General features: G+C 47.9%; 1 protein-coding gene across 1 annotated transcript in view; it reads right to left on the bottom strand.

Annotated features, from left to right (window-relative positions):
* The window catches only part of ASCC2 (activating signal cointegrator 1 complex subunit 2), a 29,779-nt gene extending 14,148 nt beyond the window's left edge, over positions 1-15,631 (bottom strand). Inside the window, 11 exon segments of the mRNA XM_086623300.1 lie at positions 564-671; positions 1,215-1,289; positions 3,341-3,453; positions 4,344-4,454; positions 6,719-6,786; positions 8,675-8,716; positions 8,719-8,803; positions 10,472-10,642; positions 10,964-11,122; positions 13,129-13,228; positions 15,623-15,631. Of these exon segments, the coding sequence (XP_086479426.1) occupies positions 564-671; positions 1,215-1,289; positions 3,341-3,453; positions 4,344-4,454; positions 6,719-6,786; positions 8,675-8,716; positions 8,719-8,803; positions 10,472-10,642; positions 10,964-11,122; positions 13,129-13,209 (1,013 nt within the window). The 5' untranslated portion in view covers positions 13,210-13,228; positions 15,623-15,631.
* Between the last annotated feature and the right edge of the window lie 371 nt (positions 15,632-16,002).

Raw genomic sequence — 16,002 nt, 5'->3', positions numbered from 1 at the left:
CAGCCCAAGACACCACTGGCCTTCCAAGATCAAGGTTCTTGGCTCTGTCCCCAATATGCAGCAGAATTTTGGGTCCTTTCACTTCTCTTCATTTCTCTGTTTTAAAATAAGGACACTTGCCTTCATTTTTAGATTCCTCCCAGTTACCAGTTAACAATTTTCCCAATAGGAACAGGAGTAGAGCTAGGTAAAGGCACCAGATCTAGATTTAAAACAACTGTTTTCAGTGGTCTATAACTGCATCGCTTTTACTGTGGTGTCTCAGTCAAGGTGTCTACAGACAGCATCAGAATTTGCAACTTAGCCATGAACTGAGGTTAGAAAGCTCATTGGACTACAGCCTTATCTCACTTGAGTGGGGTCAAGACACAGTTCACCACATCAATTCTGGATCAAACAGCAGGACGACAGACTTCTGATCTTAGCCAAAGTCTTTGGCTACAACCCCAACACAAATAGCAGTACCCACTCAATTCCTTCAGAAAATCTGAAAACGAGGAAACAATCTCCCCCACAATGGCAATCAAATAACTGCTAGTATTGCAGTGCCCCAGCGTCTATACCTGCTTTCTAAGATGGGCTGCAGACAGACTTGGTTTATCAGGATGTGAAAAGCTTCTATCATCTTCTTCCTGGAATGTGAAATTCTCCTCCACAAATCAGCAAAAACACTTTAGAGAGAGTAAAGGAACACGCTGTTGGTGTCGGCACATGAAATCTTAATCTTTAACACATCTTTGCTCCAGTTATCCCTCCAGAGGAGGAATTTAATTAGCAGAATCATTTCTTTGGTGCAGGGACAAGAGATTAGAGCCATTTCATAGTCATTAAGGAAAAAATCCACGCTCTAAACAAAGTTGGTCTCAATCATGAACCGTCCCAACATGACATCTCAACTGTACCAGCATAATCTGCGCCTTAAAACGAGACCAATCTACACATAGAGATACTGTTCATGTTTTCACACTTTGTTACAATTTGGATGCACCTCTCATCGAGTTTCTTCTTAGACAGCAGTGAAAGAAATCATTAGTCACTTCGCTGCCCAGGAAAATTTGGAATTAGAAAAGCCATCTCTTCAGAGTTCTTTGAAGCAGCATAAAAAAAAAGAAAGACTCTGCAGAGGTGGGTAAAGCAGCATGAAGTGAATTTTTAACTAAGCCCTGGGAGACTTCTATTGAAAAGAAAATGCAAGCCTTTGCAGACATTTTCACCTGTTATCCTCATAATGCCTCTTCTTAATTGCAGATTCCAGCTCAGGAATTGCCAATTCATAAAACGAAGCTAATCTGTAGAAAGAGGCAACGAAACAGTAACTGTCAACTGAGGCTTCAAAAAGCATTTGCTAAAAGACAAATCAAATGGTTAATTTCATTAAATTCTCCTCACTAGCAGTACTCATTAGCATTATCCCATTTTGTTATTTGTTCCCTGAAACACAAGCAAGCAAATACAGGATAGACAAAGAGCAGCACTCCAGGGAAACCATCAAGGTATCTTTGAAGATGCAGGCAAAGAAATGCATTTGAAAAGCCCCATGCTGCTGAGCAGAAGAACAATATGCCCAAACAAGAAACATCTTGAACACAAATTTGCAGTCTGCAAGGAGTTGATCAGCTCAAGTCTCCCAAAACACCCTTTCCCACCGCAATATCCTCATGGCCCTAGCTTGCTGTATGCTGCAAACGGGATAAGAACAGGATATGATTTCCAATAAAGTCTTACTGGTCTTGCTATTCAGCTCTGCTCTAGGTGGGCATTTAGAGGAAGGTATCCGATATGCAGAAAGCCTAAGGGGACACATCAGTAGGATGGGGCAGGGAGGAAACAAAGAAAGTTAGTTTGGTCCAGTTTCCCATTTTACGTGCCAGGCAGCCCACGCAGACCCTTTCCTTCAGGGACTGAGTGCTAAGAGATGCGGAGAAACGCCCTGACGGAATAACAGCCAGTACTGCTCCCTGAGTAGTTAGACGTTACAAATTACACTTTACAGCACTTTGCACAAAAGCCAAGCTGCCCTGATGAGCAGCGTCTCCATTAGGAACATTATGTCCATGTCTCATATTAAGAGCCAAATATGTTAAATGAGTCTCCTTGAGGCAACCGTAGCAGGAGCTGGTTGATACTTTTAGCCAGGGAGAGAAATTAGCCAGCGCCAGCAGATTGATTCAGACTCGCAGCGGTTCCAGAAAGATGACATGTAAATCACTTTTCCCTCCCCACACTCCAAAGACCCAGTCGTTAGTCCATATTGGGAAGTAATGAAAACGTGTTGCTGTTGTCCCACTGCACAGAGACCAAGACTACTTTAGCACGTCTCTGACATCAACAGTAAAATTAAAAGCAAAAGGTTTTTCTCCTCTGAGTAACCAAGCGTGTAAGCAGCGCTGCTTGCCAATCCAAACAGCCACCACCAGTCCACCAGTCTGCTCTTCTTTCCACAACCAACTCATCGAGAACATCCAAAGAGGACAGAAACCTACACACCCCCCAGCAGCATTACTCAACCTGTGGTCCACAAACCACCGGCAGCTGTGAGACTGCGGGGGGTCTGCAACGTGATTGGAAACAGACACAGAAACACAGAGGTGTGTTCCTTCACACCAACAAGCAAACACAAGGGGAAACACGGACCATAAATTAACGCTTCAGCTGGTCCTAAACAAAGGTGGTTATGGTGAGACTCTGAAAAATGATCTGGGGGCTTAAAACACCTGGAGTAAGCCAGGTAAGTGCCACTGGAGGACTTGCAGCCTCCGTGGGAACGCACTCTGCTCTCTGCTCCTTGACAGCATCCTGACTCATCGTCGCTGTGATCCAGAGCTGGACAGGGAGTCAGCTGTCAGCCCAGCTGTGATGGTGCTGGCTTGTCATCTTCTCCCAGGCACTCAGCTTTTGCCAAACCTCAGTGATATTCTCTGGCATAAAACTTAGCCATAACATCAAACAGAAACGTTTCTTTTCAGACCCTGGTGGACTAGCACTCCGTAAGACTTTCTACTCCCCTTGCTTCAGGTCCTATGGCAGGAAGCTCTTTTTGTCCACAACTGCTCGTCCCTCTCCATCCTTCCCAAAGCACACCAAGTACTGTTTAGCTGGATTCTGAAACTGCGATGGTTGCCTGGCTCTAGGATCACTGGATAATAGACAAACTCTAGACATCTGTATATTAATTTCTTTACTGAGAGTCTCTGTGTTCCTGTCAGCGTGAACCTGGCAGGCTCTAGTTGCGTTAAATCTGTCTACTCTTTTAACGATGAGGGCACTGGGACAGGACACAGCAACACGTTCAGCATTTTCACTTCGCCAAGAGAAGCTCTGTCCACAGTACAAAACGTACCTGTAGCAAAACTCATGTTTTTGGAAGGTCTGGCAAGCCAACGGGAAGACATCAAGAAACGCCCAGAGCGTCGTGCAAGTGTCGCATAAGTACAGCACAATATCCTTCAGCTCCTGAGAGGGAAAGAGCAATTACTGAGAAAGAAGGCAGACAAGTTTTCCCAGGAGCACAGTATCACTCACTAACAGGGATGCAGGATGTTTGACTGCACGAAGAGAACCTGCTACCAACGTGCTACACGCTACTGGGTCTAGAGGCAGAGACGACGTCTCTACTAAAACTTCTATCCTCTAAACATCTATAAGGCAATCCCAACTGCTCGCTCTCATGGAAGATTCTGTGAAACCATGAGAATCCTCATCAGACCTGATTCAGACAGTGTCTTTGCCCTCCATATATCCTCTGCATACAGTATTCTTCCCCCATCTATCTGGGAGCGCTGCACAGCAGTAATACAGGAATTAAAGGGATGATTTCAGTGGTCCGTTTCAGTGCAAGATGGATTCCCAGGGTAGCTGTCAACTTGCACATACAGGCTATATGAGTAAGATTTTGTAGAAGACCATGCTCAGTGAGATGGGGCCTGTACAGCACCCAGCACAAAAAACCTCTCTTAATTAACTACAGTTAAAGTACACTGATGCTAAACAAACATTTCTAAAGAAAAAATCAACTCTGATCACTGTCAGGGTTACCTGGAGACTTCTGTCAGATACCCTGTTACATTGTTTGTAAGCTGGTTAAGCAAAAACGATTCCAGGTTTAAAAAGAACCCAGGCTCCAATGGATATGGTTGAACTGCACATGAGCAGAGCAACCAACTCATGACTTGATGATAAAGCCTTTCCCCCACATGACAAACGGTGAGACAATGACATGGAAGCGTGTGCTGCATGAGCCACCAGTGTTTGGGAACAGGATGACCCTCTGTGGTCTCACTGCTGCACGGACTGCTCAGCCTGCACGACTACAAACAGCAAAGTGCACGGAGCAACGGTTCTACCTGGAGGGGCATGTTCCCCGGGGTCACGTTTACTCTTTCTTCCAACTTCTGGGGCTCAGCAGAGGCTCCTTCACACTGCAAACCACACTTATGCAAAATATTGTTGAACACCTAGGCCAGGAGAACAGAACGGCGTTAAAACAGGCGGGGAAAGCAGCGGGACGTGCTTTATACGCGCTACGTGACTGTTTCCATCAGCACAGGGCTGTGGGAGATGAAAGACGCAACGGTCTCTGGCAGGCTACGGCACGAAGGGCCACGCTGCACGTCTGAATCCCCACGCGGCTCGTGTGCAATTCAAATGCAGCTGCACGTGGTGGTGATGCTGGGACAGGGACCGCAGCTAATCCAAGTCCTGAGCTAAGTGAGACCATCAGAGAGCAAGGCCAACACCAGCAGGCCACCCAGGACACCTACTCACAAGGGCACAGTGGGACAACTGGGAAGTTCACACCTCCTCCTGCTCACAGGCTAGTCCCGAAGCCTTCCTGCCCTCTCCCCTGAGGTTAGCAGGACAGATTCATAGAATCATAGAATGGTTAGGGCTGGAAGGGACCTTCAAAGGTCATCTAGTCCAACCCCCCTGCAAGGAACAGGGATATCTCCAACTAGATCAGGTTGCTCAGGGCCTCAAGATTGTGTGGCTCTTGTTTATAAACAAAGAATCTGAGGAGAAGCCCATAGAATTGGGTTCCAAATTGCTAACACTCTGGTGTAGGACCAACTTAAAAACAACTCCTCTACCCTTGCACCCTGAGATTTGTCAAACCCTCCTACCAGAGGTAGGTAAATGGGTGGCTAAAGGTACTGAGGTGGCATACTGGGGGTTAGTGAACCCCTAAACCTGCACAGGTATCAACTCCTTTCAGTGACAGTGTGAGCACATAAACAGCTTTATGGATCAGTAATGACACATCTTCGTTTGAGCTGCCACATCCACTCACGAGAGACACCGGCGTCACCCTGCACAGCTCAGGGAAACCCACAGAAAAGAAACCGGCGTTCCGCAGAGGAACCGCTCTGACGCGCTACGCCACGGAAAGCAAACGGAATCTCTGCTGTCCTCCCCAGTAATTAATCTGCAGGTTTGCTCTTGCATCCCAGAGTGTTTTTTAAATATGATACCACCTCTGAGACTTAGCTCTAATCATTTCTTAATATATGGAAAGAAAAAAAAAGTGGGCTTTCAAAAAGTCATGTGACATTGTAAGTGTCCTGGGGTAAACGGTATCTTGAGTTTGTTTATTTTTGTGCCTAGGTGAGCTTTTTGAGGACAAAACGCTGACATTTTCAGAGTGCAAAGATGTCAAGGCACCTTGATGTCCCCCTCAGGTTAAAGGTGAACCCCGCTTACCGAGTCTGGGGAACACACAAGCTGCTTATAAAAATGAAAGCTTAGACATGGAGAGGTGCCAAATCTCTTGTTTGGCAACCATGCATCCCTTCCAATGGATTTCCATTTCTCCTGAGAACCTGCAGCAGTAACACTAACCCACTCCATGCCAAGCCTTAGCCACCTCTCAGGGTCTCTATTTTGTTACGTTTCAGTGCTTCCCCTGCCTGGGGGCGGGAGGATCTGCAGAACACTTTTTGAACTGCCTGACGAAAACTCCTTGAGATCAACTGCAGAGAAGGAAGGTAACAGGAAATACTCATCAAGTAATAGCTTTAAATAAAGGTTCACAGCCTACCTGGCACGCACTAGTGGAAGCTGGAGAAAGTAAGCATTGACAAATACTTTGTGCCTGCCTATGACTACGTTTTCTGCCTTCTACCTCGCTGTGCTCTAACCTGGCAGGTGGCTAAACGCCACACAGCTCTGCACTCACGCTCCCCCACAGTGGGATGGGGGAGAGAATCAGGGGAAAAAAAAAGTAAAATTCATGGGTTTAGATAAAGAGTTTAACAGGACAGAAAAAGAAGGGAAAAAATAATAAAAATACACAAAACTAGTGATGCACAATGCAATTGCTCACCACCCACTGACCGATGCCCAGCCAGTTCCCCAGCAGCGGCTCTCCAGCTAACTTGCTTCCTGTTTATATACTGAGTATGATGTCATACGGTATGGAATACCCCTTTGGCCAGTTTGGGTCAGCTGTCCTGGCTCTGGTCCCTCCCAGCTTCTTATGCACCTCCTCACTGGCAGAGCACGGGAAGCTGGGAAGTCCTTGATTTAGTACAAGTGGTACTTTGCAACAACTAAAACATCAGTGTGTTATCAACAGGATTCTCACACTAAATCCAAACCACAGCACTATACCAGCTACTGGGAAGAAAATTAACTCTATCCCAGCCAAAACCAGGACAACCCTCTAAACTATGTCACCTTTCCAGATGAAATCCAAGCCCTGGGCCCAGTAGAGAAGCAGTACCTGGAGGACAGTGGGCAGAGTTTCATCCAGGTCATTGAAGTAGCTTGGTTGCTGAGTGAAGATGTTTTCTAAGAGAGGGGGAAGAAAACCATTTCCCATTAGTTCCGACGTTCATGCCAGCAGAAGATGTACTTGCATTGTAACTGACACTCTTCCCACTCCAGATACAGCCAACAACCAGTCAGGACTTGGGCACAGGCTCACTTCTCAACTCATGCCCAGGTCTAAGGCTGCCCCATCAACTCTTTGGTGCAACTAAAGAACCAGTAACAAGAATATGCTCATCAGAGCAGAGCAAACGAGATGTTATATGATTCACACCCCAGAGGCTGAATCAATGAATAATGCAAACACTATCGCTAAACATTCCCAGTTCCTTTAATTAAAAGTCAACTCTGGTTGTCAAATACTGCTAACAGTCCAGCATACGCTGGAAAATGTTCTGCAGAATATTTCTTAAAGGTAATGAGGCTTTAGTAATACCTGCTATTATATTACTAGGGCTTCATTATCTTTACAAAATACTCCACTGGATAATGGCATATCATAAATCCTCAGCGAGTAAGCACAGAGGCTGTCTATTTTCCTGCGAATTACTGTTCAGACTACGAAAATTAACAGAGTTCTCCTGCAAGGACAGCACGGGTAAGAGTTACAAGACAGGTTGCAGAAAAATTTATACCCTGAGGAGAACCTCAAGTTTATCAAGTTATGAACAACACACCAGAACTGCTTGTGCCATCACTGTCATGACGTAGCGCAAATAATCAGGTGAGCAAATCACTGTCACTCACGCACGGCGTTATTGTGTTGCACTCTAAAGCCTACGTGTAACTCAAACGAGGCTTCGTACACTCAGGTCTTCTTTGGAAGAGTTTAAGACCCAGATAATCTAAGCTTCACATCTGAAAGAGAACTATCTTGTCACGCCTTCTTCTTGCTTCTGAGGCTTGACAGAGGAATTTATCCTTTTTCAGTAACTTCCACTCTAAAGGGATTAAAAAAATGCAAAGGTCTATCTAAGCCTTTCTGGTCTGGAAATTTGGCTGCATCACACAATCTGTTAACGCTTCTTGTGTTAGCAAACTTGGAAATGAGACAAAAACAACCACCAAAGAAAGGAAGAAGTTTCATTACTTGAACTGCAGACCAAGTGGGTTAGAATTTAGGAAGAAGAGCTCACTTAATCCAAGGTTAAATCTTCCATCTGTGCTCAGGTGGACGTTAAAGACCACAGGTCCCTTGTGAACAGAGCACAGGATAAATACAGAAGCTAAACCAACATGCCCTCTCTTCTTTATGCAGGTTAGAGCATCCAAGGCTGAGGTGTTGCCTAATATGCACGTGCCACTAAGGCTGTCGTACGGACACGGAGAGATCTCGGGGTAAGCACAGCTGGAGCAACGCTCCGAAGTGCTTCGTGGTTTGAAGGCACTATAGAAATCAATACCTGCCTTGAAATTTCAAGACCTCCCGTTTCATTTCATGGTGCAGGTTTCACTTGGCTCCCAATACTGGGAACAAAAGCACTTGTGAGCAGCTGGACTGGGCCTCATCTCCTAACCCTCCTTGCCCAGGAACTGGGTTGTTTGCCCCTTCCTGTCTCACCAGGATTTTACAGAGCCCTCGGGGTCCCCTTGCAGCAGCTGCGGGCACATTTCACTGGCACAAGAAATAACTGCTGAGGCATAACTGAGCCTTGGTTCACACCTAAACCCCGAGCCCAGCTCAGGACAGCTAAGCCGCAGGCCACGGTGCGTTCTTTCACATAAATGAAGTTCACAAGAAGAAAGAAAAGTAGTAATCTGATCTAGAAATCAATCTATAAATTAGAGATTCTAGTTGCTACTGAACAATTCGTTTTCAGAACAGTAACACTGGTATAAAACCACCACTTGCCACCACGTGAGTAAGCAAAAGCCTAAATGCAACAAGCTGTTCCTTGGCTTCACTAACCGATCATCTTATGCAGCAGGAGACCATTTCCTTTTCCAAAAGCACACAGAGATCCAGAATCTTAGGGATGTCGAACAGGAAGTTATTGTAAATAATTTCTCCAAAGACAGAGGGAGTGATAAAATGATCCTACAAAGAAGAAAAAAGAAATAAATTTAAAGGTTAATCCATCTCACTCTGCAAGAACTCCAGCATTATAAAGACACCTGTAAAAATACCTCTCGAAGGCGTATTAAGGATTTTGTTTCATCGAGGGCAGTAACTCTGCTTACACCAGCTTCTGCAGAGCCCTTCATCCCACGCTCCCAGCTCTCACCACTGCCACTCCATCACCCACCCACCAGCCTCGCACCACTCATCCCATGGCCAGAATGCACCACAAAGTGAACCAACCAACCTAAAAGTTAGCCCAAAAAGCTCCCCGCGGTTTGTTCAGTTCCCAGGCCTGGCTCACAACACGGCCAAATAAACAGCTGAGATGCCAAAACAACGGCTCAGCTCAGGAGTAGGAGTGAGGCATAGGAACAGCTTAACTGGCCCTGACACTGAAAAAATACACTGAGATGACAGCGTGAGGTTATTGGTACCCTGGAAGAGTAGAATCAGGCACCAAAGAAAACTCCATCAGAGACAAGTAGGGAGAAATCCCAGGAGCTGCAGCTCTATACCCTGACTGCTAGAACAGTGTCAAAAACACGGGACTCGTAACATTGAAGGAATTTCTTCTAAAATTCTAGATGACAAAAATTCCATCGGCTTTGACGCTGAGAAGCAACCGAACTAAAACGTGATTTTTGGATTTTCAGGACGACAAACTTGCCTGTGACAGCAAACGTTTTCAATCACAGTGAAAGGCAGCAGGCACATTCTCCCTGCTACAGCAGGGACAGGGCTTTACGCTGGCGAGGCTCCATTTCCAGAGCTCCTGCTGACTGCCTGCGTGACAACAGACCATTCATTCTCTTCAAACTACTCAACTATAAAATGGTTTCACATGCTTGTCTGCCTCGTTGGAGTGGTAAGATTTAATCAGCTCCTGGAATAAAAGACACCATAGAGGTGTCGTGTTTTTGCTGAAGCGGTGCCAGCTCCAGGCTCCAGCATTCCTTCTACCTGTTCTCGCCCCAGTCCTCCACCTCCCTCTCTAAGACCTTTCCTCAAAACGTCCTGAATGTCACCATTGTGATAATCCAGAGGCTCAGGACGTCACTAAGTAACACTTCGTGAACCAAAGAGGATATCAAGGGAGTAACTGCTAAAACACAGGTGCCTCGCTCACCCTGCCCAAAGGCCTCGTGAAAATTCCACAGCTCCTGACGGCAACTGCTCACCCCATGAGGGCTGCGCGTGCCCTTCAATTATGATGCCAAGCAAACAGTAATTTAGAGCAATTTCACTGCATGTCCAAAACTTGGGGAAAGTTCAAAGAGAGGCAAGTATTAGCCCAGATTACGCGACACGGCACAGAGGAAGTGGCACCGAGGGAGCCAACGCTCGGCTACTGGTGGCCTGAAGAGCCTCTGTTCCATGCAGCTCTACAAAGTTCTTTTTGCCCTTACAGGGATGTATCGTTCCACCACACGATTGCCTGGATTTCCTTCCTAAGAAACTATTGCACGGTTCAGACAACTGCCCAGAGCTGAAGTATCATCTCCATTCAGAGAAATGGACTGATAAAAATAGCCAGGGAGAGGAATGCAGTTGGATATGCAAGTAAGAAACACATTTAATTTCTCCAGTTATCGTTTTCTCTAAGCTAAACAGCTTGGAGCTCCTGCAAGGCAAAGAAATACTGACCTTGGACTCCTTGTGAGTGGACATTCTGAGGAAAGTCAGGAAGATACTCTGATGAAGACATTTCTGCATGTCATTCACCTCCGGATGGCAATCCACCAACGCATCAAACTTGCGAGGGGCATGGCACAGGTAGGAATCCAGACATTTCTGAAGCGTCTCATCAAATATTACCTGGTACAGCAAAAGACAAGAAAATGGAAAGAAGGGAATGTCAGACATTCAGAGGTTGTGCTCATGGGCAGCCACATTTAAAAGCAAGCCAAGAGTGCTAAAAAGATTCATATGTGTATGGAATACAAACTCTTAAAATCCACAACAAAACATCTATAGGGAAATACTTTCTTTGCACTCTAAGGTGCAGCAGTTAACATGTTTGACAAATGACATCACGAGCACATACAAGTTTTTACTAATACCATTGCAAATTGGTGGCTTTTACAAGCACTCCAATTGTTCACACTTTTTCTCCAGCGTCCACAAAACAATCATTACCTGGCACCAAAATTTGTCATGAGGCAGAGCCAGAAGCCAGTTCAGATCATCCGCAATGAATTTCGCTCGCTCCAAGAACTCTTCCACTAAAGCAGGGTCTCGGACAGCCGGTGGCGGTCTGTATAGCACAAAAGACCGATCTGCTTTTATTTCTGGGTGCTGCAGAAAGCCAAAACACGGCATTACAAACACGGGCCCAGGGACAGGAACGCTCAGTCACCACTTGCACTGCTCACTGAATTTCAGGAAACCAACACAAAATTACACCTTCACACAAATTGACTTTCAGTTCCCTGGCAGCTTCCCATTTCCTAATTTTTCGATCAGTCAAACTCAGTGGGTTTGTCTCCTGATTTATCAGCAATATTTTCAGACTTTCATGATTTGGCAGATATTGCTCCTTGCAATCTGTTAGCCAAAAGCCTTGCAAAGCAATCCTCCCACACCCTCAAAACAAACAGCAACAGTTAATGTCACGCCTTTGAAATGTGGCCTGCACTCTCTCTTCTTCCTCCAAACTGGTTCTTGCACAACATTCCATGAAGTCAAACCGACAGAGTCATAGAACGGTTTGAGTTGGAAGGGATCTCAAAGACCATCCAGTTCCAACCCCCCTGTCACAGGCAGGGACACCTTCAGCCACACCAGGTTGCTCAGAGCCTCATCCAACCTGGCCTTGAACACTTCCAGGGATGGGGCAGCCACAGCTTCTCTGGGCAACCTGTTCCAGTGTCTCACCACCCTCAGAGGGAAGAATTTCTTCCTTAGATCCCATTGAAATCTCCCCTCTTTCAGTTTAAAGCCATTGACCCATGTTCTGTCACCACACGCCCTTGGAAAAAGCCCCTCTCCAGCTTTCCTGTAGCCCCTTTAGGCACTGGAAGGTGCTGGAAGGTCTCCCAGAGCCTTCTCTTCTCCAGGCTGAACAGCCCCAACTCTCTCAGCCTGTCTCCATAGCAGAGGTGCTCCAGCCCTCGCATCATCTTCGTGGCCTCCTCTGGACCCGCTCCAACAGCTCCATGCCCTTCTTGTGTTGAGGACCCCAGAGCTGAACGCGGCACTGCAGGGGGGTCTCAGGAGAGCAGAGCAGAGGGGCAGAATCCCCTCCCTCGACCTGCTGCCCACACTGCTTTGGATGCAGCCCAGGACACGGTTGGATTTCTGGGCTGCCAGCGCACGGTGCCGGCTCATGTTGAGCTTCTCATCATCCAGCACCCCCAAGTCCTTCTCCTCAGGGCTGCTCTCCATCCATTCTCCGCCCAGCCTGTACTTGTGCTTGGGAATGCCCTGACCCATGTGCAGGACCTTGCACTTGGCCTTGTTGAACTTCATGAGGTTCTCACAGGCCCACCTCTCCAGCCTGTCAAGGTCCCTCTGGATGGCATCCCTGTCCTCCAGCGTGTCCACCACACCACACAGCTTGGTGTTGTCAGCAAACTTGCTGACGGTGCACTCGATCCCATTGTCCATGACCACCAAATACAGAGAAGAAACATTTCACTACCCTTCCCAAGGGTTCCTGAACAGGTTTTGCCCAAATAGTCCCACGCTAGAACGAGAATCATGTTGAGCAGCCAGCAGCATCTTCAAGCTCTGCCTCAACCCACACGTATGCCCAGGGTAAACCCCCTCAGGAGCAAGCAGTGGTACTGGCAGGTCCCACTTCTGCAACATGTCCAGAAGGTTCTCTCCATGCTGTCTTATTTCTGGGAGAAAAGGGTAAGTGTGGATTTAATCTTCTGATTTCACCAAGCTGAAGCCACAGAGCAGGAGGTCACAGGATGAAGTAAGTGGATGGACTTATCCCAGTGCTATAGCTTGGAGCTAAACTTCCCAAGGAGTTTGCAAAAGCTCCCAAAGCATCATTCTCTCTATTGCAACAAAGTTTTCATTGCTAATCAGGTTGTTCCTTGAAAGAATAAGGAGTTCTGGGAGAACACAGTTTATTATAGGTGCTGAAAACAGTCACTTGTCATTTACCCATCACTGAAATAAAACTCTCAACTATTTGAATGCACTAAAACACAAAGAAAACAATCTCTTTAACGTGGAAGCTGACCAAATTTTATCATATCCTGGACCAAGGTCTAGTTTTGCCCAGGTCTGAATACATGACAATCATTTGTTAAAGGTCTTGTTTGGCTTTCAGGAAAAACACAGCTCACCAGTGCCGGTAAAGTTCTCAGCTTCCCTGTCCTGGGATCCCTTTCTGTCAGCTGGAGTTCATCCAGAGGCAACGCTGGCATCGTGATGACTCGTTCCTGTCTTCAGCAAACAGAAAAACAAAAGCAGCACAGGATGAGTTTTACAAGGTCAAGCAACCAAAAGTGTAACCAAAGAGGCTGCAGCCTTCCTGTAACATACAGACACGCAGCAGCTGGAAAGATATTTACTCAGAGCAATTTACACAGCACCCAAATGCCGAACCTCCGGGGAACACCCAAGAGCCCCTCCACATGCCTCAGAAGGAACCTGTAACGCGGTGCTGTGTTCTCATCCCTGTGCCTTGCTGAAAGGCCACGGACATCTTCCACGATAACAAACAAAAAAAAAAGTATTTTGGGACATTATTTAATATAGGAGCTTGGTATTTAAATCTGGCTCCTGAAGTCGGGCTGAACTCTCTACTTTTAACGCTTGCAGCCCATCTCCTGACAGTATGAAGTGGAGAGGCAATCAAAAGACATCCTGTTAACACTATTAAAAAAATATTTTTGGTGCTTCTGTGGCAGGATCACTCAGTCCTCATCCAGATAAGGCACACAGGGGGAGCCTACGAAACACAGCCTTCCTTTCCCCTGCTAATTTCCCACGTAGCCACAAAACCACGCTGTAATCTTCAACAGCGTTTTTAGGCTCAGAAATAATCAGTTTTCTGAAATTAACTGTAAGTCAAACATTAGAGTAATTCAAAAGCAAGTATGTTATATGCATTGTTAAAAAAGTTCAGATATTAACAAAAAAATGAAAACTGAAAGTTAACGGAGCTTTTAGCTTCTTGGGGGTTTTCTGGTATCATGATTTCTGTGAAATAGTACTAAAAAGTTACGTTCTTGTTAAGATCCAAGATCACAAGTCTCCTTCCACACGTCGGAGTTCAAGGAACGCCTGGACAATGCCCTTAGCCACACAATTTAGTTTTAGGTAGTCCTGCAAGGCGCAGGGAACTGCACGTGATGATCCTTACGGGTCCCTTTCAAGCCGAGACATTCTACGTTTAACTGCACCGGCGCTGTCTGCACAGAACGACACTCAAAACGAGAGGAGCATCTCTCCAGCTGGACGATTCCGATTCGAGAGCAAGACCACAGTTTGGACAGCAAGGGAAGGAGTAACATTTTTAGTTCTAGAGAATCAGTCACCTATGGATTTACGCAAAAATTGCGTCATCTAACATTTCGGAGTTCGATTTAGAAAATAAAAGAAATAAATTACAGTAGAGCAACACCAATACACACAGCTTAGAAAACTTAAAACAATTATGTCTTTCCAACAAAGTTTAAAGATTAGAATATTGACAATGGAGTTTTCAGTTTTTTAGATAAATATTTCCTTTGGGGGGGAAAAAACCTCCCAAACTTTTCAGCAGAATAAGCCGAGCTGTTTTTCAGTTCTCGTCAGATATTTAATTTGGCTCATAAAATTTCTAGAGTCATTCTGGAAAGTGCAGACAGAACTGTGTGTTTGCAACAAGGAAACAAACGCCAAGTGTCTCATTTCAAGCCTGCCAAGCACCCAAATCTCCAGTCCAAGTCAAAAACAACCTTGGAAGAGACAGGTCTCCTGGCCAAAAGCTTATTCATCTGGAGAAGAGAATAAACCTGAGCATGGAACATTCTCAACACGGAGAATCATTCCCAATCCTATCACACGCTTTTCTCCCCCCGAAGAGCTCTGGGCTGAGCCACAAGGGCACGGTTAGCCTGTCATACCCTGGGATTTTGGGCAAACCACCTGGACAAAGACCACGACAAACCAGACTTTTGCCAGGGAAACTTATTTTTGCAGCGTCAGAAGCATCCTCTGCCTTGTGCTCCCCGCTGCCCGCCGAGGGGCACGGACACGGGGACACCCAGGGTGAGGGGCACGCTGCTGGGGCCGAGGCACCCACCACAGCTCACTGGTGGCAGCGGAAAGGTGCCCACCACAGCCTCACCAACAGCAGCAGCGAACCTTGGATGTGCCAGGGGAGTCAGCCAAAGCCCGGGCAGCCCGCTTCCCTTTATCTGCGCCGAAGTCACCGGTCCCAGTTTTCCCCCTGCTACCACACCTCCAGGGTCACCCCATCCCCCAGCCAGGCCCCGGACTGAGCTCTGCCCACCCCCCGCCCGTGTGCCACCACAGCCGCCCCTCCGGGCCCGTAGCCCCAAACTCTCCCTCCAGCTCCCGCCACCCGCCCCGAGCCCCGTTACCCGCCCCCGTGCCCCAGCACCCCGCCAGCCGCCACTACCGCCCCCCCCCCCGCGGCCTGCCCGCCCTCCGACGTGCCCCCGCCACCCAAGCCAGGCCCTGCCGCTGCGGACACCCCTGGGAGCCGCTGCCCCCGCCCCCCCGGGCCCTGGCACCCTGCCGCCCGCAGCAACGTTCCCACAGCCCGCTCCCGCCCCGCCCGCCGCCGCTCCCCACGCGGCCCCGCCAGCACGCCCGGGCCCGCGTTACCGGGCAGCCACGGCCGCCGCGCAGCTCCGCCGCCGGCACCGCGCTGCCGCAGCCACACGGCCGGGCCGGGCCGGGCCGTTCTGTTCCGGCGCCGAGCGGAAGTGCGCGCTGGGCGGGGTCTGGCGAGGCCCCGCCCCCTCCCGCGGTGCGGGCTCGGAGCCCGGGGCCGCGTTTGGGGCCGCGTTTGGGGCCGGCGGTGCCGCAGTAACCAGAGCGGTGGGTGTAACCCCGATCCCCCGCCCGCCGTCCGTGCCACGCTCCGGCGGCGGCCTGGGAACGGCAGCCGCAATCATGGAGTGACAGAATCACGGAACGGTTTGGGTGGGGAGGGACCTCGAAGACCATCCAGTTCCAACCCCCCTGCCATGGGCAGGGACACC

Source organism: Tauraco erythrolophus, chromosome 19, assembly GCF_009769465.1.
Source record: "Tauraco erythrolophus isolate bTauEry1 chromosome 19, bTauEry1.pri, whole genome shotgun sequence".
Taxonomy (NCBI): Eukaryota; Metazoa; Chordata; class Aves; order Musophagiformes; family Musophagidae; genus Tauraco; species Tauraco erythrolophus.
This window is presented reverse-complemented; position numbering and strand designations above follow the sequence as displayed.